This window comes from Ambystoma mexicanum, chromosome 3q (genome assembly GCF_040938575.1).
Source record: "Ambystoma mexicanum isolate Mex_15411 chromosome 3q, UKY_AmexF1_1, whole genome shotgun sequence".
NCBI classification, from domain to species: Eukaryota; Metazoa; Chordata; class Amphibia; order Caudata; family Ambystomatidae; genus Ambystoma; species Ambystoma mexicanum.
In genome coordinates this window covers 929,433,539-929,456,974 of record NC_090926.1, presented here as the reverse complement: position 1 = coordinate 929,456,974, position 23,436 = coordinate 929,433,539, and the positions used below count along the sequence as shown (strand labels likewise).

General features: G+C 44.4%; 1 protein-coding gene across 1 annotated transcript in view; it reads left to right on the top strand.

The window, feature by feature from the left end:
* Nucleotides 1-23,436, top strand: part of LOC138583120 (cholesterol transporter ABCA5-like) — a 3,134,767-nt gene that overhangs the window by 880,792 nt on the left and 2,230,539 nt on the right. Inside the window, exon 12 of the mRNA XM_069655080.1 lies at nucleotides 20,109-20,219. Coding sequence (XP_069511181.1) covers nucleotides 20,109-20,219 — 111 coding nt within the window. The remainder of the gene's footprint in view (nucleotides 1-20,108; nucleotides 20,220-23,436) is intronic.

Genomic DNA, 23,436 nt, shown 5'->3' with positions numbered 1-23,436 from the left:
ATTTGCTTTACATTTTGGGCATGCCCCGGAGGATGTTGGATCAAATTTCCTAATTCTTCAGGGGTTATCGTTTGGCGTAAGTAATTGAAGTACAGTTGTCTGTTTCGGGTTCTTGGGGATATACATTGTGTCTGCTCTCGGACCTCTTGCCATGTGTCGTCCTCTATAGTTATATCTATGGTGTTTTCCCAAATTCTCATTGGGGCCGATATTTGAGTCTTTCGCCATTGTGTTAATATACTATATAGGAATGCGACTACGGTTGCTAGTCATTCTAATGTCTCACAATATTGTGGTGTTGCAGGCTTCTTGAGAATCAGGGTCAAGGTTGTAACTCCTGCCTCTCTGAAGTGCTGTGTAGAGATAAATTCCCCTGATTGGAATAAGTCATTTAGTGTAGCGATATCTAGCTTGCACAATCTGTGTGTTATTGCACTTTCATTTGTACATGAGGGATTGGGTATCCTGTAAAGATATATGTGAGGGACGTACAGGCATGGGCGTTGGTGAATGTTGTGCATTTGTATAAAGGCCCATGTTGTGATCTTTTCTGGGTCCGGAGTGTGGGTTGTGATGTTTGACATGGAGAGGGGTGTCGACTGTAAGCATTCCTTGTATGAAATGATCCGTTCCAGCTGTACATTTTGGGATTGTATAGGTGTTGCATACCAGTGTACTGCATGATAAGTTTGGACCACCAAGTAGTATATCCTAAAGTCTGGTACATTTACTTTGCCCTAGTGAATAGGTAGTGTTCAGGTATCCCAGTTGACACTGGCCTTATTTCGTGCCCAAATTAAGGTTTGCTTCAATGATCGAATTGCATTGAAAAGGGCCAGGGGAAGTCGGATATTAAGGAAATGTAGGAATTTAGGCAATAGGACCATTTTAATAAATGGTATTCTTCCCATAAGCGAGATTAGGAGATGGATCCAACGTTCAACTTTCTCACAGGTCGAACAATAAAAGAGGGGCGTAATTGTGGTCGATGCTTGGCATGCTATGTTTCTCCCTAGGCAGCTAACGGACACCAGGTACCATTGGAACACCAACCTTTGCTGCACTTCCCCCATAGACTTTGTTAGGGGGAATATCTCTGATTTGGACCAATTCATATTTAATCCTGAAATCAGACCAAAGCCCTTGCCACTTCGACGATAGGGCACAGTGCGCTTTCGGTGTCTCGTACATAGAGCAGAAGGTCTACTATATATAAGGAGGCTAGGGTTTTCTGAGAGTATCACATTAATCCCCCTATCTAAATGGTTCACTGGAAGGACGCAGATCAAGGACTCCATTTGTAAGCCAAATAGGATGGCTAAAAAGGGGCACACCTGGCTTGTGCCCCTGGCAAGAGAAAACTGAAGCGCTAGTACGCCATTTGAAGGGACCCTTGCTTTGGATTCTCTGTATGGCAACAACACCCATGAGATATAGAGTCTCCTACTCCCATCCTCCTGAGGCTGTGATGCAGAAAGGGCAATTCGATTGAATCGAATGCCTTCTTTGCATCCATGAGGATTGGTATTTCATGGACAGATGGCTCGAGATGTTCCATTAGTTGTGTTGATCTGCCTGGGATAAGTCCTGATGGATGAGAAAGAACCATTAGCGGACCATTAACGGGAGTATCCGATTAGCAAAAATCTTGACAAAGATTTTGTTGTCTAGATTAACAAAAAAAATGTAATATGTGATTCATGGGTCCACTGCAGCAGTATCCACTGTTGAAGAGAGGCATGCAATAGAGTGTGCTGGCGTGGGGCCAAATAGTTGTGGAATTCCCAGTACAATTCAATCGTGAGACCCCAGGGCCAGGAGCCCTACCAAACTCCAATCCTTTAGTTTTCCTGTTTGATCTCTGCTACCTTGCGATGTATGGGTTTAGCCAGATCATGGTGGATAGATACAAGTATCTCCTGGTTATATCTTGTTGGTGGCCATGCATTGCGAGCTGTAGAGGGCTCAGTAGTAATCCAGGAATACTTGGTTTACTATATTGTCTCCCGTGGCTTTTTTAACTTCCCAGATTGTCTGAATGTCAGATTCCAGGAAAATGCACATAAGAGCATTCTGGTGTGTTTATCGCTCTCTACACATTGCCTGACTACTGTCTGGTGTGATAAATATTTGACCTTGCTTTCAGCTTCTTCCATAAATTGCATCTGTTTGATATAAATCAGTAATACGTTTGTAGTATCTCCAGTGGTCATATGTTTACACTCTTAAGTTCTATTTCAAAACGTTTTAGGGTGGTGCGATTGGGCCACAGCCCCTTACCTCATTACGGATAAATATACTGCATATATAGACCTTGAAGTTTTCCCATATCACTAGGAAATCTTCCATTGAATCAATATTGGTAGCAAAATAGGATTTTATCTCATTGGCTATTGTCTCTTTGAATGCAAGTTTGTCAATGCATGCAATTTAAATTCTATGGTTGTGTGTGTGCGATTTGCAGTGGCTGACCTATGGTTAGTTGTACTAGGGAATGGTCTGTAGTAGAATCGTACATCCCTTTGTTGAACCTATAATTCATCCGGAGGAGAAAAAATATATAAATACGGGAATATGAGTTTTAGACTGATGAGTAAAATGTGTACTCCCTGTGGATGTGAAGTATGCCACATGTTAGTTTGGGACAAGGTGGTTATTCTTTTGGTCATGGATCTGGTTGCCCCCGACTGTGTATGTGCGGTTCGGCATGTCCTGAATAGGTACCTATCCATTATTTTGTTCATGTCTCCTCCAATTAAAAATTAAGATACTACACATTCTAGACACATGGAGAACACTTGATGAAAAAAGTATGGAATGTTGTAATTCGGGGCATATATATTGGCCATTATGTGCTGTCCCATTAATATTCCATTTACTATTAGCCAGTGCTCCTCAGTATCTGATATAATTTTTCTGATGATGTTTTTTTGTGTTTGTGTATCATCGTTGGAACACCACAAGAATGGGAGGTAAAACAGGAGTGCCATTTGGGGTTTCCCCATTGTTTGACTTTCAGGGTCATTCAGCTTTTGTTTCACCTGCTTCAGCTTGTCTTGTAGTGACGGAATGGTTTCCTGCATTTAGTGTATGGTGTTTTCTGCGGTGCTGAGGCGTTTTTGTGAATACTCCGAATTTGGATTGTTGGTTGCTTACCATCATGCTTTCCTTGGAGATCTAGTCTGGTAAGTTTGCAGGTCTTAAGCAGTTTGGTGCTCTGCACTAGATGGCTGCTTGATTTTCACCAAGCTGGAGAGATGTCCAGCCCCCCACACCGCCAGCACAGCTGTTCTCACTGGTGGAAGTCCACCAACCTACTCCGCTCCACGGGTCTATCACTGTGTCAATATTCCTGTGCTAATAACACTGTGTTAATAACTGGGTTAATATTCCTGGTGAACACTGGCATATTCACTGCATGATGTCGACACAGGCCACTAATGTCTTCGCCCAATAGTACTATTTCACAAAGGTTTCATGGGGAGGTGGGAGGAGAAGGTTTAGGTCCAAGAAGGCTGCGTCTGGCATGCAGTGTCCCCGCAAAGGCCCCCAGCTAAATGTGGCGTGGCGCTGGATGAGTTGGAACTTCGCTTGCAGCGGTTTAGTAGATTGCTGACTTACTGGGTGATATTGCTGCCGGGGATTCGACTGTTGCCAATGATTCTCTGCCGGCATTAAGTTCTTCAGCTGCGGGGCTGCTCCCGCCACTGCCGTCCAAGACACATTTCCGCTCGGGATCTTTCTGTGTCCCAACTTCTCTTCGCTAACAGTAGGTGCTTCTGTTGCGAGGCTGCTTTTTCTGATAATGTTGGATCAATATTCCTCGCTTCAGCGGCAGGCCCTCTGCGCACTGGCCCCGATAGTTGCTGTTCTCCACACACCTCTGGTGAGATCCCCGGCCCACTTAGTGTGTCACCGCTCTCAATGGGGGGGAGGATAGGGTCCATCGCCCTGGGCCGATGCCGCCGTCCCTGCACTGTGGGCCTTCACGATCCCCACTCAATTGTTTCTTTTGGATGGTCGGTGCTAAAGGGCCCAACTGTGTCCTTGTATGATCGGTTCTCCTTGCCGAATAGAAATATACAGCGTCTCGCAATGCTAAGGATGGATTTCAAGGGATTTATTTGTCCCAAGGTGGGAGCGCTACTCAGAGGCAGCTCTATTGAACATAGCGCTCCAGTCATTGTTAAACATTGGAAAATGACTGCATAGGCACTCAGTTATGTGAAACATCATGCAGGGTCCATATTTTTGGGAGTTCCTTCTTGCGCTATGGATTATAGTGGCAAAGATGGGCAAAGTATTTTGAATGGTGGGATTGACTGTTCCCCAATTTTCAACAAATCTTAATGACTTTTTATGTAGAAGTAGTCATAAAAAACAATGAGGGAGAAAGAAGCTCTAGCCCTTTCTGAACACAAGGAGATAGATTTATTTATTTATTTTGTGTTTGGTGTAAGCAAACCCTTACAAAATGTCTTGCACATCTTCGATGATTAACATACTGAACTTTACATTGGAAATGTGTACAGGCATATTATTACACCACCAGTTAACCAAACTTAATACATCTTCACGTTTTCAGCCCTGTTACCAAGGAACCAATACATCACTAAAACACTTAAAAACATAGTACCTCTACAAAAAGCCTCTTAAGACATGTAAAACATGTAAAACATATAGATTCTTGACAAAGTCTATGACATATCTCTCCCTTTATCACAAAACTATTAAACCGTTAAAGGATCTGTGACATGTCGCTGCACCAGTGATAAATTTGTACTTTCAGCTATTAATTTTGTCCTTTTTATATTTTTACCAAATTCCACTTTTCCGCAAATTTTTCTACTATTATAGACAACATGAGTGTCAAACTTATCACAAGAGCAACATTATTCCCCGCCATGCTTCTCATCCATAGTTTTTCTCCGGAGAGCCTAGTTTCACTGATCATATATTTTACCAGATACATGGCGCAGACAATTTCGGAATAGGCACAGTATAAAGTCAAATGTTTTAAGGTCTCTACTGCATTTATCTCGGCACAGAAGCAACAGCAGCCATTTCTGTTCCCCCCATCATTGGAGTGCCAATGGCGTATTCTTTCATTTTTCAACAGTTGGTTTAGTTTAAACCCCATACATAACCCTCTTGCGTGGCTGCATGGAAACTTAGTTATATACTGTGCCCTCTCTCTCCTCTTTTCCTCACAAATTTAACATATTCATGATCTAATATGTACCTTTCATTTTTCTCTGTGAGCAAGCACCAATAAAAATCCTGGTGCTTACGTTTACCACTTGGCATACGTGTTATTAAGTCATTGACATCTATATTTGTTGCTGCTAGAATGTTTATCCTCTCTACAAGTGTGACTATAGATGGAGGATGAGTCTATAAAACCATTCGGTGTAAATCCTCATACAAGGAATTTTTGGGTGGATTTACTATTTTAGCATAATTCATCAACATTCGCCAATGCCATTTTGCTGAAAGTTGTAGTATTCCTATTTCATGGCAAAGTATCGAGTTGGGTAACGATAGTGCCAGGCCTAGGGTTTGTTTCCATAAAGTGCCCTGCAACATATCCAGCAAAGCTTCAATGTCAGCTAAACGCATATCTAAGCCATATAGAATTATCGGCTAAACTTTAAGTAGGTAGAATTGAATAAGGGGGAGCAATGAAAATGTACAATACTGTCTAAAAGTTAACGTAATTTGTGACTTTAATGCCTCTTTCCACATAGCTTTAGAATTAAGATCCCTAAGTGTATAGCCCAGGTACCGTAGGGAGAGGGCCTGCTCGATGGGACTATCATCAAAGGACCACGTAAACCTTATAAGTTTCCATTTTCAATTGGCAAAAATAACGATGTAAGATTTGGCAGGATTCGCCTGCAAGTTAAACCTGGCAGCAAACTCCCGAACAGATTTAATTTATTTTGCAGGCCAAATTGGGTCCTGTCAAAAAAGATCAGGTCGTCTGCGAAAGCGATCCAGTTTAAACATAGTTTACCCAACTTTACAAGGAAAATCTTTGGCTCTTTCCATATCTGATCCAAATCACATAAGTACAAATTAAAGAGTACTGCTGCCAAGCTACACCCCTGCTTCAAGCCCACCGTTGTCAGTATGAGGTCAGTCAGCGCTCCTTCTCTATTCAATCTCACCCAATAACTAGATTTCTCATGAAGCACAGCGATAATTGCTACTAAATGCAACGCAATCCCCAACGTGAGCATTTTTTCCCATAAATAACTCCTGATCACTGTATCAAACGCGGCTGTCAAATCAATCGCGGCCATATAGACTGGGCCACAGTTGGATGATTTTGTTTTTGCAAATTGGTATTTTGAGAGCACTTTGTGACTCTGCTTATACCCTTGGAGCTCTTCTAGGATAAGTAAGGAAAACACTTTAGATGAGGTGTCCATTAAGGCAATTGGCCTAAAGTTGTCAGGATTAGATGCAGTACCTTTCTTATATATGGGTAGATCGTCGCCGAAGCCCAAGAGCTCAGAATAGTTCTGATTGTAAAAATTGCATCAAATTTGCACTTAAGGATTGCAGCCCACATCTCTGGATTATCTTTTAGAACATAGGGCGGGGTCCCATCAGGCCCTGCCGATTTAGAACTTTTCATTTTCTCAATTGCCCATTGTATATCGGTACAAGCCCAAGGTGAAACCCCTGGCATTAATTTGGGGAAATTCCTGTGTTCCAACTGCTTATGCTGCATGGGGTGACTATATTTTGCTGTAATGTTATCCATCCAAACTTCAGAGGAAAGAGCAGCTTCTATTTGCTCATGAGGTTTCCCCATTATAGCTCTCAATGTAGCCCATACCTGTCCCACATAATTTTTGGTCACATACTTTATCATCCGCTGATTATCGGCTATATACAGGTCATTCTTTAAACTTTTCCTATTGTTTTTATAGACTTGACAAATATGTCTTTTTTGCTTATTTAGATCAGCACCATTCAAGTTACCTTTCTTTAAGTCCCTTATTTGTTTATTTTTTTGTAGCTTTAAGTCTTGCAATTGACACGTTATACGTATTTGTGTGATGAGGACCCTGGAATGCTGCTAGCTTTTGCTTAATCAACTTATTTAGATGACATTTGATTATTGTGGTGTTGGTATGCTCTACCTAATACCTAAAGGATTGTCTTCAAAACACTTGCTCACACACACAAATGGCTTCAGGGCCTGGCACCCTTGTACCCTGCACAAAGGATCACCAAACAGACTGCACCCAGACCGTTGAGGTCTGCTTATGCTAATAGGATTAAAGTTTCTCACACACGCAGAGTGCGTGCAGGAGGGTCGAGTTTCCCAACCATGGCCCGACCTTCTGCAACACCTCCCAGCCTAAATCAGGATCAGTGAGACTCATGCAGCCTTCCGCAAGGCCATAACAACTAGGCTGTTTGTTTGAAAGGGACTCTCCCATCGTGCGATGTGCCATGCATGTAACCATTCTGTAGCCTAACTACTGTATTCTGAATGGGCCTGTCCTATAGGCTATGCAATATATATGTTACCATTATTTCTGCCTATTGGACTGTACTTTGCATTGTAACCTCTAGCATGTAACCAAGCCGACTGTAACCAAGCAATTTGTAACAAGTATCTATATTCGGGCTGCTTCCTGTAACCCTCAACCAAGCAATCTTAAATATCCTTATAGCGCCGCGATCTCGATGCCCGTGGGCTGCAGTGCGATCTACAAATCCAAAAAATAAAAATAAATAAATATTGAGGACCCCCCAACGTGTCACACATCAGACCCCCATCGCAACTAGTCGCCTGGGTAAGTTTACGCCAGAGGTACGGATTCCATCTTGCTGATAAATTATGGCGATCTAGTTCTATCAATGCCATATTTATTTCTTTAAAGTATTTAGTATGGGGCAATGTCATGATAATTTGAATCACCATATGATCCCCACAGGCAGGATTTATAATGGTCACAACGTCACATCGTGAGTAGAGCCAAGATGATACAAAGAAATAATCGTTGTAAGACTTCTTCGACCATCTAGACCATGTAAATCCATAGCCTTTGGATTCCTGCATGACCAGCTGTATAGCCCACTCAAGAAGAAAGTCAACCCAGTTGCCCCTGTTTTTATTGGCGCCAGATCTAGGAGGGTTATAATTATTTGTTCGAAATACAGGAGGTGCATTACAATTTGATTTATAATCACCCCCCAAGATAATTTTACACTCTGGTTTTCTATTCAGGCAGGGCTTCTTCAAATATCTGCTTTAAATGAGCCAGCATCTGGCGTATGGAGTATTTCGTATCGTTCCAATATACGCAAATTATCAATATTACCATCTGTTGGTCATCGTGCAGCGTTGGTTCCACTGCAAGCAGATCATCACGGTTGAACGTCACCTCCACCACCACTGATGCCCTAATTGCCACATTAACCAAAAAAGCAAGGGCTCCTGAGGGTCTTCTGGTGACTCCTTTTTATTTCGAGTTGGGTAAAGGTATCATAACCTTCTATTCTAAACTGAGATGCCATCATGGTTTCCTGTAGAGGCATAATGGCTGGCTTGTCAACCACGATCAACGTAGCAAACCAGTTTTTAGAATTCTTAAATCCACATGGATTCCATGACATAATCATTAGAATTATGTTGCTACGTTTTCAGAACATTTGTTTGTGCAGATGCACTGTTCATAAATGGTTCAAGCTATGCGAGCTCCTTTATCGCAGACGCAAAGACCGTTATTTGTTTTATCATTCACATGCGCCATCCCTACCTCCCCGCTCGGGGTGGAAGCAACATAGACATCTTATTGCTTCTCTCTTCTTCATCTACTTACTCACAATAGCCTTGGCCTCCCTCATGGCAGAAAAAATACAATCGGAGGGACCTCGGCGCGTGAGGGGTTTTGGGTATACTACACGTCACGATAGGGATAGTGTTACAGACACCCCTATGCCGACGTCCCCTTTCGGTCCCAGAGAGACAAGATGCAATACTCTGCGGTGACCACTGGATGTCGGACTATATGCAAAGCATATGAATCTAAGCAGATACAATTATCAGAAATGCTATTACGGTAAGTAATGCATGTTTTATTAAAAACCTTCTCTGTAGGCAAGTATGCTGCAAAACTCTGAGAAGGTCTTTTACCATTATCAACAATCGGATGATTGCTAGCATCCATCTTAATATAGTTTAAGTCATGAATTGCATATGTAACCGAAGTAATGCCATTGTGCTCTGAGTTACAGGCCCAGCGCACTCTAGGCTATCTATGTCATGCATATCAGGGGCATTACCATTTTGTTCTTTGCCAGCGCAACCTCTGAATCCCCCCGTCTCCCTTTTACCATGGTGGCGGTTTATATCACTTTTTCACAACCTCAGAATGTCCGTACAATCCCGTCCTACCAAAGCACAAGTTAACAGTTCTTTTCAATTACTGTTGATAAACCACTGTGTGTAACTCTGAATGGTAAACGAGCAACGGTTAAATCCTGCCCACACTTGGCAGCTGACTAGTCGGCTTCACCGCTCTGCGGTTCAATTAGTTTCCTTTATTAGACACCGGCAGTCCATAAAACTATACGCGTCACTCTATTAGCTTGATGCTAACGCTCATACCTTATAATGATAGACACTTCCTCTCCAGATTTGAGCTCTTTAAGGACTAAGCCACGCCGCTCTCACATGTAAGGACAAAATGCAAACGCGGAAACCGTACCCTGACCCAGGCCTCCAGGGCTATCTATTACTTCTACGGGCACGTCCGCTGGGCCTGCGCGCTAGGTCACCCGCTCAGCACCTTAAGTAGGAGGATGCAATTTAATGGAGCGTGGCCTCTAGCAAACAAAGGAAAAGAGCGTTTAAGTACGCTTATAGGATACCAAATACTATATCTTATGGAAATTAAATGTTTTTAAAGGTGAATTGAAAAGTCCGATGTTGCACACACCATTGAAGCAGCTTTCTCACAATGTAGCAAATTACAGCAACGGCTCCTCAAACAGCATAGAGTCCAGGCTATCAGGCACTTCTACGGGCACTTCTACTGGGCGTGCGCTCGGCTTCTTAAGTAGGAGGATGCAATTCAAGGGGCGTGGCCTCATTGAAGCAGCTTTCCCAGTGTAACAAAAGACAGCAACGGCTTCTCAAACAGCATGGATTCCAGGCTATCAGGCACTTCTACGGGCACTTCCGCTGGGTTTTCACAGATGTATTTGAACCCTCAGTTCTATAAGTTACTATTGGACAACTATAAGTCCCATTAAATGGGTATTCTCTTAACTCTAAAAGGGATAATACTTAATGCCACATATACAAAACACAAAAAATATTCAATATGAGGCGATTTATGCAATATTCACAACGTGAGTATATAACCAGATGGCACTCCATTTAATACAGAGAGGGGTCCCATTTTTTCTTTACCCTTTATATTTTTAATGTGTGTTTCAGCGCCATATTAATAATAGCATATGCCGATTAACCTGACGGCAACCGTGAGCACCTAGGCATGGAATAATTCTGATGCTTTGGTAGCGTTGTAGTTGACAATATTTGATATCATCTGTCCTGATTAAAGCAGCCACTGGTAGATTACTGAAACCATTTGACAAGCCTTGCAATATTTACAGAATACTATGGCATATCCGTATTGAAATTGTAAAAAATACATGTTTTTCAAGTCACACTAGCAATAGGTAGCAGATGCTATAATTGGGGAATTAGATCAGATGGTAGAGTGTTCACTTGGCATGTGAGAGGTAGCGGGATAGTTTCCCGCATTCTTGAGCAAGAGACTTGGTGAGGAAGGATAGCTAAGGGGAAACGTGACTTGGAAGCAAGACAACACAGCACAACACAGGTTCGATTCTCGATGCCGAGCTTAGAAACCACTTGCTGGTAACGTGTTCTAAAATAAAATTATAATTAAGATTAGAAAGTTTGCTCTATGCCCTGTTTTGTAATTCCATGGGTAATTTGATCGCCTTCTGTTAAAAGAATGGTAAGGAGGATTATAGGCTATAAAACAGGTTATAGTCACCTCTTTTTATATCTCCCATCACCATGGAAGTTTGTTTCTTTGTTTTTTTCACTTTTGTGCAGGCAAGTGTACCGGTCTGGTGTGGTGAAGGTTGCTCTATCGTGTTCAGCAGTGCTCCATACACTGCACACATAGGGTTACAAATTTGATTTCCTGGGTTAATATAGTTTTTATTGAGCTAGGTGTTTAGTTTTTAGTATTAATAATTGTTGAATTTGATCACTTTTCATGCTCAAAACTGTCAACATTTAAAAAATTTAAGATCATCCTGCACTGAACTCACTGTTTAGGTCTTGGGACTCACCTAGTGGCAAGAAAAGTGGGGTAAAATGGTGCCTCTCTCCTGGTAGCTTAATGGACTAATATGACCGTACATATAAAAGAAATGAGTCCTGGTGTTAAGTGAGGTTTTAAAAAGAAACTCGCACAATCCAGACACTGGAAAACTCTGCACAAATACTTGGGGTCTCACAAAGTGAGGCAAATAGAGCAAAAGGGCAATGCCTTCAATACACCTTGGTATTCATGACAATGCACTTTACATGGATTGCATCTTATCTCTCTGATCCATCCTTCTCCATTTCATGTAACATGACAATCTTGAATCCCACCCATCTCCTGGTGAATGCCCCCATAGGTTCTGTCCCTGGACCACTTCTCATTACCACTGCACCCACTTCCTCCGCAAATTCAATTCCTCATTTGTATTTTCCTATAATTTTTTTAAGTTTTTATTGTTTTAAAAAGAAATAAACAATACAAACCAAACTAGCAGAATTATTTGCGACAGACACATGAACATCAATTAATACACACTACTGCTCCCCCAATCCCTCTCCCCTCAAGAGCTTGTTTGCGTTTCTCATTCTGTATCTGCTGCATGCAGCCAGGTATCACTTTCTTCCGAAGCTGCGGAATCCATTACTGTGCTAAACAGTCCTGTTACTAACACTCTCCATGCCATCAGGTTACCCACTTCTTTTTCCCTGCACTTGCTACATGCCTTCTGCCATACAACCGTTTCAGCCTCTGCCCATTTTTGCAAATCCCGCCACCATACCTCAACCCGTGGCTTGTGGCGCTGCTTCCAGCCCATGGCAATCCTTCTTTTTGCAAGCACACATGCCAGGTCCCTCAGTTTCCCAACATGTTTAGTATTCCGTGGTCTGGGAAACCCTCCCAACAGACAGGCCCAGGCTGTATCTATGTTGAGTGTGACCCGTTTATCCGCTAGTTTTTGTGCCACTTCCCCCCAAAAACCTTCAATCACTGGGCAGGACCAGAACATATGTGTCATATCAGCGTCTTCTTTATCGCATTTTGGGCATGCTTGTCTGCCTGCATTTACAAACTTAGATATTCTCTTCGGGGTCATATAGGCTCTATGCGTTATGTATAACTGTATTTGTTGCAATCTGGCATTTCTGGACACTTTCTTGTGGTATCCTATAGCACGCTCCCACATCCCATCGGTCATCTGTGCCCCCACCTCCGCTTCCCAGTCCAGCCTCAAATGTGTCAAATCCTTCCCCACCCGGGTCATCACCATCTCATATAATCTAGAGATCTCGTGACCTCCTTCTGATGTGTCATATATTGTCCTCATAATGGCGTCTGGCTCCTCAGCCAGTATAGTCTCTGGCCAGGTTTTACGAATAATCTGGACTAGCCTAAGATACGTGACATATTGGCCTCTGTGCAAGCCTGCCTCTTCCCCCAGTTCTTCGAACTCCTTAATGCTCCCCTCTTGCCATACATCTCCCAATGTGACCAGCCCGACCGATTCCCAATAGGTCCTGATTATCATTCTTAGTTGGTTCTCTCCCCCTGCTAAGGCAACTAGCGGCACTTGTGGGGAACACGGGTACGGGTTCTCCATCAGTCGGCACACTCTACGCCACATCTTCCACCCAAGCAACATCATACCCGGGCGTTCTATCATTTCAGGTCTAGGCAACCAAATAATATCCTTTAGGTAAAACGGAGTGCAGTCCTGTCCAAAGAGCCTAAATTCAGGAGTTACCTCATCTGAAAGCCATTTGGTTACATATTGCAACTGACCAGCCGCATAATAGGCCTCAAAATTTGGCAGCTTAATGCCCCCTCTATCATAGAAGTTCTGCAGTTTCCATAGCGCCACTCTATTTTGAGTGCCATGCCGTAGGAAGTCTCTGCACATGCTATTCAGTTTGACAAAAAACCTTTTGGGTATCAAGTATGGTATATTACTGAAGAAATGTAACCGCCTGGGCAGGACCACCATTTTGAGCATCGCCCCCTGTCCCATCATCGCCAGCGGCAACTTCTCCCAAAACTTCATACTTGTTCGGATTTTTCCCACAGCCACCTCGGTATTATGCAAGTGTTCCTCCTCTACCGTGTGATACACATCTATTCCGAGGTAGCGGAAGGAATCAACCGCCCATGGTACAGACAACATTGGCAACCGCTTCAAAGGGGCTCCACTGTAGCTCCCTAATGGGAACATGCTCGATTTTTGGGGGTTCACCGCTATGCCGGACAGTTCTGCATACCTTTGCATAACCTCTAGAATATATTGAAGATTTTCTTCCGGATATTTCAGATATAGTAGCAAATCATCAGCATACAAGGATATTAGATGTTTCTCTCCCCCTACCTCAATACCTATCATGTCATATTGTTGTCTGAGGTACACTGCCAGGGGCTCAAGGGCTAGAATGTATAACATTGGGGACCAGGGGCACCCTTGTCTGGTGCCCCTGCTAAGTTGCCATCTCTCAGATATCACCGATCCTGTGCGCACCCTGGCCAGTGGTTCACTGTATAGCAATTTTGCCCACCTAACATAGCCCGACCCCATCCCGTATTCCCTCAGGGCCTCCAACAACCATGGCCAACTCACTGAGTCAAAAGCTTTGACTGCGTCTAGGGACACAACCACCATTTCCCCCTCGCTCCTGTTCCCCTCTTCAATCACCCGGTGGAGTCGCCTGTGGTTGTGGGTTATATTTCTGCTGGGGACATAACCTGTCTGGTCCGGGTTATCAGTTTGCTAATAACTTTACGCAGCCTATTGGCCAGGACCGCCGTCAATATCTTGCTATCCTGGTTCAACATTGGCAAAGGCCTATAGGAGCCGCAGCTATGCCCTGGCTTGTTAGGCTTAGGAAGTGGCACAATTAACGCTTCTCTAAGCGATTCCGGCAGCCGGCCCATCTCAAAAGACTCATTGAGCATCTCTAGCATAGGGGGGAGTACTTCCTCTCTATATGTTTTATAAAAGTCGCTAGGGAATGCGTCCGCGCCCGGGGTCTTATAGGTGGGCAGCTGCTTCACCACCTCATCCAATTCCTCTAGGGTAATCGGTGCGTCCAGCTCCTCCCTTTCTTCAGCACTAATCTTAGGTAATTCCATGTCTTTTAGAGTTTCTCTTATCTCCTCTCGGTTGTCCCCTCTTGTGTCCTCATATAATGTCCTATAATAGTCCAAGAATGCCTCGTTGACTCCCTCTTGGGTGTCAACTACCTCCCCGTCTTCTTTAGTTATTGTCCTAATCGGGGGCCTGGGGGTTTCGCATTTATATAACCACGCCAGCAAGCGGCCAGTTTTATCCCACCTGCATGTTGCCTGTCAACATACTTCGTATAATTAAGGTTGCAGAGCCTTTCCCAAAGCTCTGCACACCGCTGTTGTAGTTCGAGTACAAGTTCCGCATCCCCTCCTGCCCTGTAGCTTTCCTGTTCCAATTTCACTTCCGCTTTCTCTAATTCCGTTAGGACCCCACCCTGTAGGCCTTTTGATTTAGCAATAGCAGCACCTCACAACACCACCTTAAAAGCTTCCCAGAGCGTGCACGCTGAGTCCACACTACCTGTGTTTACCTCAAAGTACTGTGTGATCGCATCCCTGATATCTTCCCTGAAGACCGGGTCCCAGAGCGCCTCTGCCCGGAGGCGCCACGTCGGTATCCGCGCCCTGGGGCGGCAGTGCTGCCAGCTCAGAACCAGAGGTGAGTGGTCCGACAGGACCCTCGCTCTGTAGTCTATTTGGGTGGTCTTTATCACCACATCCGGCATGGCAAAAACATAATCAAGTCTCGTATGCAGTTGTTGCGGGGCTGAGTAATGTGAGTACTGTGTTTCATTAGGGTGTTTGAGCCTCCAAACATCTGCCAGCCCGAAGTCGTCGAGTAATGTATGCAATACCCTGACTGCTGGGGTGAGCCTATCAATCTTATCATCAGATCTATCTGCCTTGGGGTTGAGCACACAGTTGAAATCCCCTCCCCAAATAACCGCTCCTCCCATACACGCGCCCAGATGAGTACACAGGGTTCTAAAATATGCTGCAGTATTTTGGTTGGGGGCATACGTATTTATAATGCACACCTCTCTATTCACCACCAAAGCCTTTAATATGACCAACCTCCCCTCCGTGTCCACCACCTCTTGTGTAAATTGGAGCGGAACGTGCGGTGCTACCCAGACCAGCACTCCCCTAGCGTAGGCAGAATACGGAGAGCCTACTACAGTACCTCTCCACTTCTTCCCCACCAGTTCCAGTTTTTGCCGGGTCAGATGTGTTTCCTGCAACAACGCAATATCAATCTTCTGTCTTTTCAAGTACATCATGACTTTGTTTCTCTTTAAGTAACTGTTGAGTCCCCTGACATTCCATGTTACGATCTTAAGGTCCCCCATAGCTCATAAGTGTCCTCTTCCCTTCCGTGTAGCGAATCCCCTTCGCCCACGTGATACAGATACAGCTCTCCGCCTTTACTTGTAGCTTCTTGTACAAGCTCGAACTACCCATAACTATGTACACAACAAATTCCCAACTTTCCTCCCCCCCCCTCCCTTTTCCCACTCCACACACCCCAACTATTGCCCAGCTCCGTTCTCGGAACTCAGGCACCCCCACATCTAGTCCTGAAAGCACCAAACAATGCCCAGAGCCCAGTAGGGTGAAGTCGCCCTAATGGCCACTTAACTAAGAATACTGTGGGGGTAAAGAGATCCGCTCTGCAAGGCTCCCATTAATTCAATAATAATTACAGTGCTCATAACATCTAGTGTAACAGTCTGACCTCCTCTGCTGAAGGTTGCGCCCATGACTATATTCAAGTCCCATGGGTCCGTGCCGCGCCATCTTGTGGCATCCGTCTCGTGCATTACTTATCTCTTTCATGCTCTTTCTCCGTCCGAACTCCAGATTCCTGGGGACATCCCTGCGCATCGAGCCATCCCATGGCATCCTCCGGGGTCTCAAAAAACAAAGCTTTGTGTTTATGTATAACTTTCAATTTTGCCGGGTATAGCAACATGTCTTTGTGGCCCGCCTCTCTCAGTCTCCGCTTTGCCGTCCCAAAGTTCATGCGGCTACGCTGCACCGACAGGGTATAGTCCGGGTAGGCCGTGATGTTTGCCGCTCCTCGTATAATTGTTTCTCCCTTGCGGAAGTGTTCCAATATCTTCTCCCGGTCCCGGTAATTAAGAATTTTGGCTATCACCGGCCTAGGCGGGTTTCCTGGCGGCGGCCTCCTTGTTAGAGCTCTATGTACCCGTTCCACCGCAAATCCTTGAGATAGGGCACCTCCGGATATCTCTTGCAGTAGCATGGACTCAATGAACTCCGTGGGATCGTGGCCCTCCATTCCCTCCGGAAGGCCCACGATGCGGATGTTGTTTCGTTGGGCGCGTCCCTCCGCCTCCTCCGCTCTGCTCTCCAAGTTGCCCACTCTCTGTTTCAGGGCATGCAATTCGGCCTTATGGGAGGCACAATCCGCGGTATTCGGGCTCACTTCCTTCTCAAGGGTCTCCATACGCTCTGCCAAGGCCCTGACGTCCTGCCGGAGTAGATTAACTTCCTCCTGCACCTCTCCGACCTTAAGGTCCAGTGCCGTTTTCAGCTCAGTGACGGCTAGTTCGAGTTTGGCTTCCCAGGCCGCCTTTAAGTCTGCAATCGCAGCTAGGACTTCTTGGTTGGTGCCCGTTGCCGTCATGCTGCCTGCAGGCGACTTATCCTTGCTCTTGGTGTTTTCTTGACCAGGGGGCGACTTAGCGAAGTCGTCCAGGGTGGGCTGCTTCGCCTTCGGCTTCACCGTTCTATTCGACATGACCCAGAGGACCTGTATTCTGCACAAGTGACAAATGCGCACCCAGTACGCCTCTTTCGCTCTATCACCGTGCGGCCTGCTCCTTCCTTTGTTCCGGACATTGGTCGGCCATTTTGTGTCGTCTGTCTCCAGCGCTCCTTGTCTTTTTCGCACAGAACTCTGTCGCAGTTCCTCCTACACCTTCCAAAAGTTCACCAAGCGTAGTCCACTCATTCACACACCGACATGTATATTTTCAGTAGTCATCGGCCCATCGTTGCGCACTTTTACGCCCGGATCATTTCAGGATCTCGGGAGCTCCTCCAGATCACGTCCTCCTACATGGCCCTCGTAGCCACGCCCCTTGGATTTTCCTATAATTGTTGTGCGCATAAGGCACAAATCATCTCTTTTCCTCACTCAGCCCAAACTCTCCCTGAAATAATAAGCTGCCTCTCAGCCCACTGTCATTGGACGGCATATCACAGTTTCGACTTCTCCAGGGCAGAAGTACTGTACCTCCTAGCCCACTTTACCCACCACTACTCTACTTGTCACTAGCCTTTCACCACAACCTCTTCATCCACTCCATCAAAGTTCACAACCCTGTGGTCATGTTTGACAGAAACCTGAAATTCAACCACTTCATCACCTCTACTTCCACTGCTGCAAGGATCAATCTACTAAACATCAGACATATCTGCCCTCTCCTTACCCAACACTGTAACAAATCTTTGATGTCTTCACTTGTAATCAGTTATATCAACTAATGTTGCAGCTTCCTCTTGGGTCACAATCAATACTCATTGATCCTGCTTGACAAAATTCTTAATTGCAGAACTCTCACCTACTACAGTCTCCTTCCCACTGCAAGAATGCTGGTTGGCGATGTATGTACAACAGATAATTATTCAAATTTCTAATTATTTTATTTAAATCCATCCACGCCCGCCCTACCTTGCTTTTCTTATTTGCCTCCTCCAGTGCAACTCCATAATATCAAAATCATGACTATAATTCAAGGCAGCCCATCAGCTTAATGACCTACACCTTGACAGGACACCTACTGTGTCACAGCAGGTTCCCATCTCCAAGTCAACCTTATTCTCAAAGAAAGTATCTTGCTTGATCCTTCTAAATATTCCTTTGTCCCTGGTATGTTCCTTTCCTCTTCTAGCAGCATCTGACTCATGCTTACTGTTGAAATGCCCCTATGTTAAGACACACACTTGTTTGCCCTTTCACTGTAAGCACTTCTTTTCGAAGCACCAAGTCCTAATGCATACACATAAAATAATAACTGCATTGGTTTGTAGCATATCATTATTAAACTTCTGTGCATTTATCGTAAGGATTCGATAACACTTTCATGTTCAGAGTATGTAGTAGAATGTTGGGCCACTTAATGGTTAGTCTGTGAAGTACTCTTGCAGGGAGAGCATGGTTGCATCTGATTAAGAAGCTCCTCATCAGATGTGTAGGTCAAGCATCAGATACATTACTTGGACTTTGTGAAAATGTGGTAGTGCATTATTCTTGTGCGGTGCATCACAGCAGCGTGTATTGCGTGGAAGCAAATTCTGCTTAAGCTGTACAGCACACTTGCAGGGTGAGTGTGGAAGCACACAGTGCTTCTACTTTGTGTTATATCTTCAGTGATTGTGAGCATGTGTGATACTAAGGTTGTGGAGCGCATGAACCTGCTCAGGAATAAACAGCAGCAGGTGGACATGCTTCTCCACTTAATGTGTCATCAGGATTCTGGATCTTGAGTGAGAAGCACTGCTCTTGCCCCACCATGTCTAATATTTGAAGTTGGCCTGCTTGCTGGCAGTATTTTGATAGTATTGCCAAATATACATCATGCAAAAGGCTTATAAATGGCTGTTAAGAAATGGCACTCAAGCTGGAAAGAAGTATTAATATTCTCCATTGAACCAGAGAAGACCCAAATGCCTCACCCTGTCTTTTGTAGTAGCTGGTAACCGGCCTCTTCCCCAAATCGTATAAGAGAAAACATAGAAACAGTACAAAACTTGAATGATGGGTGATATTTAGAACCACCTTCATACATACACTCGGACCAGCCCTCATATGGCTTGCAGAATCCACCTTGTGCACTGACTGGCCTCATTGATGGGCCTTCCAAATCTGTAGGTGGATCTAGGGCTGCAGTTGTAGGGGATGTGACCTTGTGGCATAGTGCCTGTGATTCTTCAGTCACGTTTGTTCAGTTGAAGGGAACCAAGTCTACAACTCTCTGAATGAATTGGGTTGTTAAATTCCAAGACTCGAACATGGTACAAGAAAAGGGACAAAGGATCATCTGGTAATCCTATGAAAGCAGCTGATTGTACCAAGAAAGCTATGGTGAAGGTGGTTAGCAAATTGGTCTAGGTAAATTGACATTTGATGGGCAGGTACTAGTATGAAAGCTAGTGCAGGAGATCAAATAACATTCTTATTTTTAGATCATCCTAATTTTATAATGTGGCTATTTTAAAACGAAAATTACATTGTAAATGAATGAATGAAGGAAGTATGACTGCAAAATGTTTTGCCTCAAAGAGCTTTGATTGTTTGAGTGAATGCAGTGGGAATCATAAAATATGGGTTTTGTGTTTTCCCCCGAAAGCAAGGTGCACAGTCATTGTGCATAAGTAGAATATTTAGTAGGTAGGGTAGTTGGACTGCAAAGCATGTACCTCCTTTTGGGATGCAGTATGTTTTTGGCAACTGGAGCAAGTTTTTGCTTAGACGAAGTAGCAAAGTGTTGATGGATGAAGTGTGGTAAACCATTCTACCTATGTTGATTTTATTTAATGATTGTTTCCCTCTTTTTATGAGAAGGAAACGTTGGGCAAAAATTAAGATAAAACGCACATGAACACATTTTCTAGCACTGTTGTCCTTCATGTAAGCATATAGAAAAATGTATTAAACCAAACATTTGTATGTTTTTTTTTCTTATCTAGGTTTATCCTTTAATATATACGAAGGACAGATTACAGCACTACTAGGACACAGCGGCACTGGGAAGACTACGCTCATGAACATCCTTTGTGGTCTGTGTCCAGCTTCTGATGGTAAGACAGACAGTCCAAAGTTATCTGTGCATTAGTTTAGATAAACGTGGTGACCTCTCATTTTCTGCAAAGAAAATAAAGAGCAGATCCTCAGAATCCTCTACTGATATCACAAAATATAGGATCTGTCATATTTCTTGAGGGTTCTTTAAGTATTTGCCTACTCTATCTTGTCTCGCAATGATGATCAGCTCTGATGGTTGTCCAATTAGGCTTTCAGCAGCCAGTAGTTTATGAAGTAGGATAGATTTAGTCCAACTTCTTGTTACAAGATTACTAAAGATTGAAGATGAAAAAAGTAAACACAATTGAGATAACCATTAGAAAATTCTCTACCTAAAAAGTGGGACTTCTAGGTAGACAATTTACTAGTAGTTATCTCCATTGTGTATACTTGTTTCATCTTCAATCTTTAGTAATTTTGTAACAAGAAGTTGGACTAAATCTATCCTACTTGAACAGACTTTTTAAGAACATTCAAAGACATAGACAAACTAACATTTCAGATGGTGCCACATACTGCTCAGATCCAACATGCAAGGCAAGTGAGACTGGTTTCAACAAATCATCATTACACAAATCAAGTTGCAGCAATGGTGCAAGCCATTTAATTTGTCTGTTGCAAAACGTTCCCAGCAAACACATTGAAGACATGTTCTTACACATTTCTTACTTGTATGTTTGTATGTCACATCACCCTTCTTCACACTGTCTGGCGACAGGGATCAATAACTAGGCCAAGATGGAATGACTAGTTAAAAAAGGGTTTATTTTGTGTTGCAGTAACACAGGTTGGCCAAATGGAGCAATGTAAAACAACTCAAAACATAATGTCTTCTCATGACTAATAAATAGCACAAACCCCGGTTAAAAGGGGTTCCTGCTCCCTAGATTGCCACTTTCCTCTTAGAGATTCTACCTGTAATTCAAAAGCCAGGCTCCATTTTTCTTGCCCCATTTGTCTCTGGATCTTGACTCTTTGAACATCACTCTCGAGTATAAAGGAGTGCCTGCACCATTTTTCCCCTCTTCAGCTTTACCACTCTGGCAGTAGTGCTTGCGCCCGTCAGGTTTGAAAAAGGCTTCAGAAGGACTCCATCTCATTCCTGCTTTAGGCTCCAAGTTGGCTGTGCTGAACGCGTCTACACACGCTGCGCCAGACATGACTTCTGCACCAGTATGTATTGAGTCACCCCATGACCTCAGCTACTTTTTTCTGCGCTTAAGGAACACCATTTTTTATTTAAACGTTACCTTCTGCACCACACTCCACTCTGGTAAGGCCTCAGGTTTTTAAAAGCTTTGAGGATTGCAGGAGTCCGATATCTCTCTCCGACCCGAACAGGATCGTGCCAATCCATGCATCTGACTGCCTTGCAGGAGCATGCCATAAAGATTTTCAGCTCCTTTGAAGTCGCCAGATGCGGAACGGGTCAGGAAGGAAGATGGACTCCGGCTTAGAGAGAGAAGTATTAGCAGCATTGTAACATGTCCTGATCCTCCTGTGGTTATTTTAACGACTGCTCTTCATCTTCTAAGAAGAGAAGCCACAGAACGAGGGACTACTCTGAGAATTCAGCTCAGCAGGTAACGTTCTCAGCCACTTCTCCACCCTAAAGGAATGGGAGACCTTTAGGCTAAAGATGCTAGACATCATTGCTATAGCACCAGTGTCTTCAAAGGGACCTGGAGCACTTGGACGAGCCTGCAGAGTTTTTGCTGTCGAGCCCTCACTACTGCTCCTATTTTTTAGCACTGCAGGCATTGTTCTGTGCTTGAGCTCCTCAGGACTAGTCCCTCCTGTTGGACAAGTTCATTTCAAGGATAGCTTAATGAAGCCTTTCACAAAATGGATGACCCCATTCCTTTTGAATTGAACCACTGTCTCCAGGAAGATGCAAGATTTCCCAGAGGATCTGTTTGAGCTAGACTATAATTTGCAAGAGGCAGGCACCCTTAATACCTCCCCGGAGTAGGACATTTTCCCAGTGCAGAATCCTGGAAGGCCTCACGCTTTCTTGCAAAAATATAATTGTGAAGGTTGTGAACACACTGGGCCTGATGGGCGTCATCAGACCCAAGTCTCAATTTTAGCTCATGGACCTCCTGGATGATGGGCTTCAAGTGAAACTTTTTACAGCCTTTCAACCTGGCAGTTGAGGCTCCGGTGTTGAATGCTTTGGAGAACCCAGCCTTGGTCCCTGCGGTGCAGACAGATCTGGATAAGAAATGCTTTCCAGCACATTAGAACAAGGCGCTTTTCCCCTCCCATCCCTTTTCTGAAAGCTTGGTAGGGAAATCTGCTACAGCCAACATCAAAACCATGTCCTTCCCTTCTTTGCCCCCTGTGGAGAAAGAAAGAGGTGGGGCGCCTGGGGTGTAAGGTGCTTGCTTATGGCCGTCCTGCCCAGCGGGCAGTAAGCACATCCTGCGTTTTCCTGTATCGTGTGTACTTTGATGTTAGAGAATCTCCTGGAGGGAGAAATGAGACAAAGTTTTGACAGCCTTGTCAAGGATGGCATTTTGCAATATGGCCTTGTCACAACTGATTGTGGCATATGCAGTGGCAATAGGCAATGTCATCAGTAGTCGCTCGTAAATGAGTACCTCTGGGTTCGCTCTTAACATCTGGTCTAAAATGCCTGGAAATCTCTTTTGATGGGCACAACCTCTCCGGGGCAAGGGAGATGATTCCTTGTAAGGATGCCAGTCATACAAGTCCTTGGGCTTAGCTATCCAACGGCCCTTGATCCCGCTGCTTGGGGAAGAGGGGGGGGGATTCACCCCTTCTGTTCCTATGTGCACCAGAGCAGAATACAGACATCATTGGGTAAGGAACAGCTGTGCTGTCCTCCTTACCAGGGTAGAGTTTGTGGTGACCAGAGAGGGGCATTGCCATCACTACATTGCCCACTACCCCACCAGGCACAAAGCCCCTGCGAATAGGACTTGATACACTGTATTCCAGTGAGAAGGAGACTATCCCTGTTCAGCTAAGAGTGGTATTGCACCACGTTTATGGCCATGCAGGTTGTGAATCGGGGGTATTGCCTCCCTTTTCTTCAACGCCCTACAGACCATCCCCCCACCAGCTCCTGCCTGCCTCTGGACCCTCTCCTGTTGGAGATTCATCAGCTTCTGGGGAAAGGCACCATATCGCCATTCTAATGATGCAGAAAATGGTATTCTGTTTTTTTTCTAGTTACAAAGAAGGAAG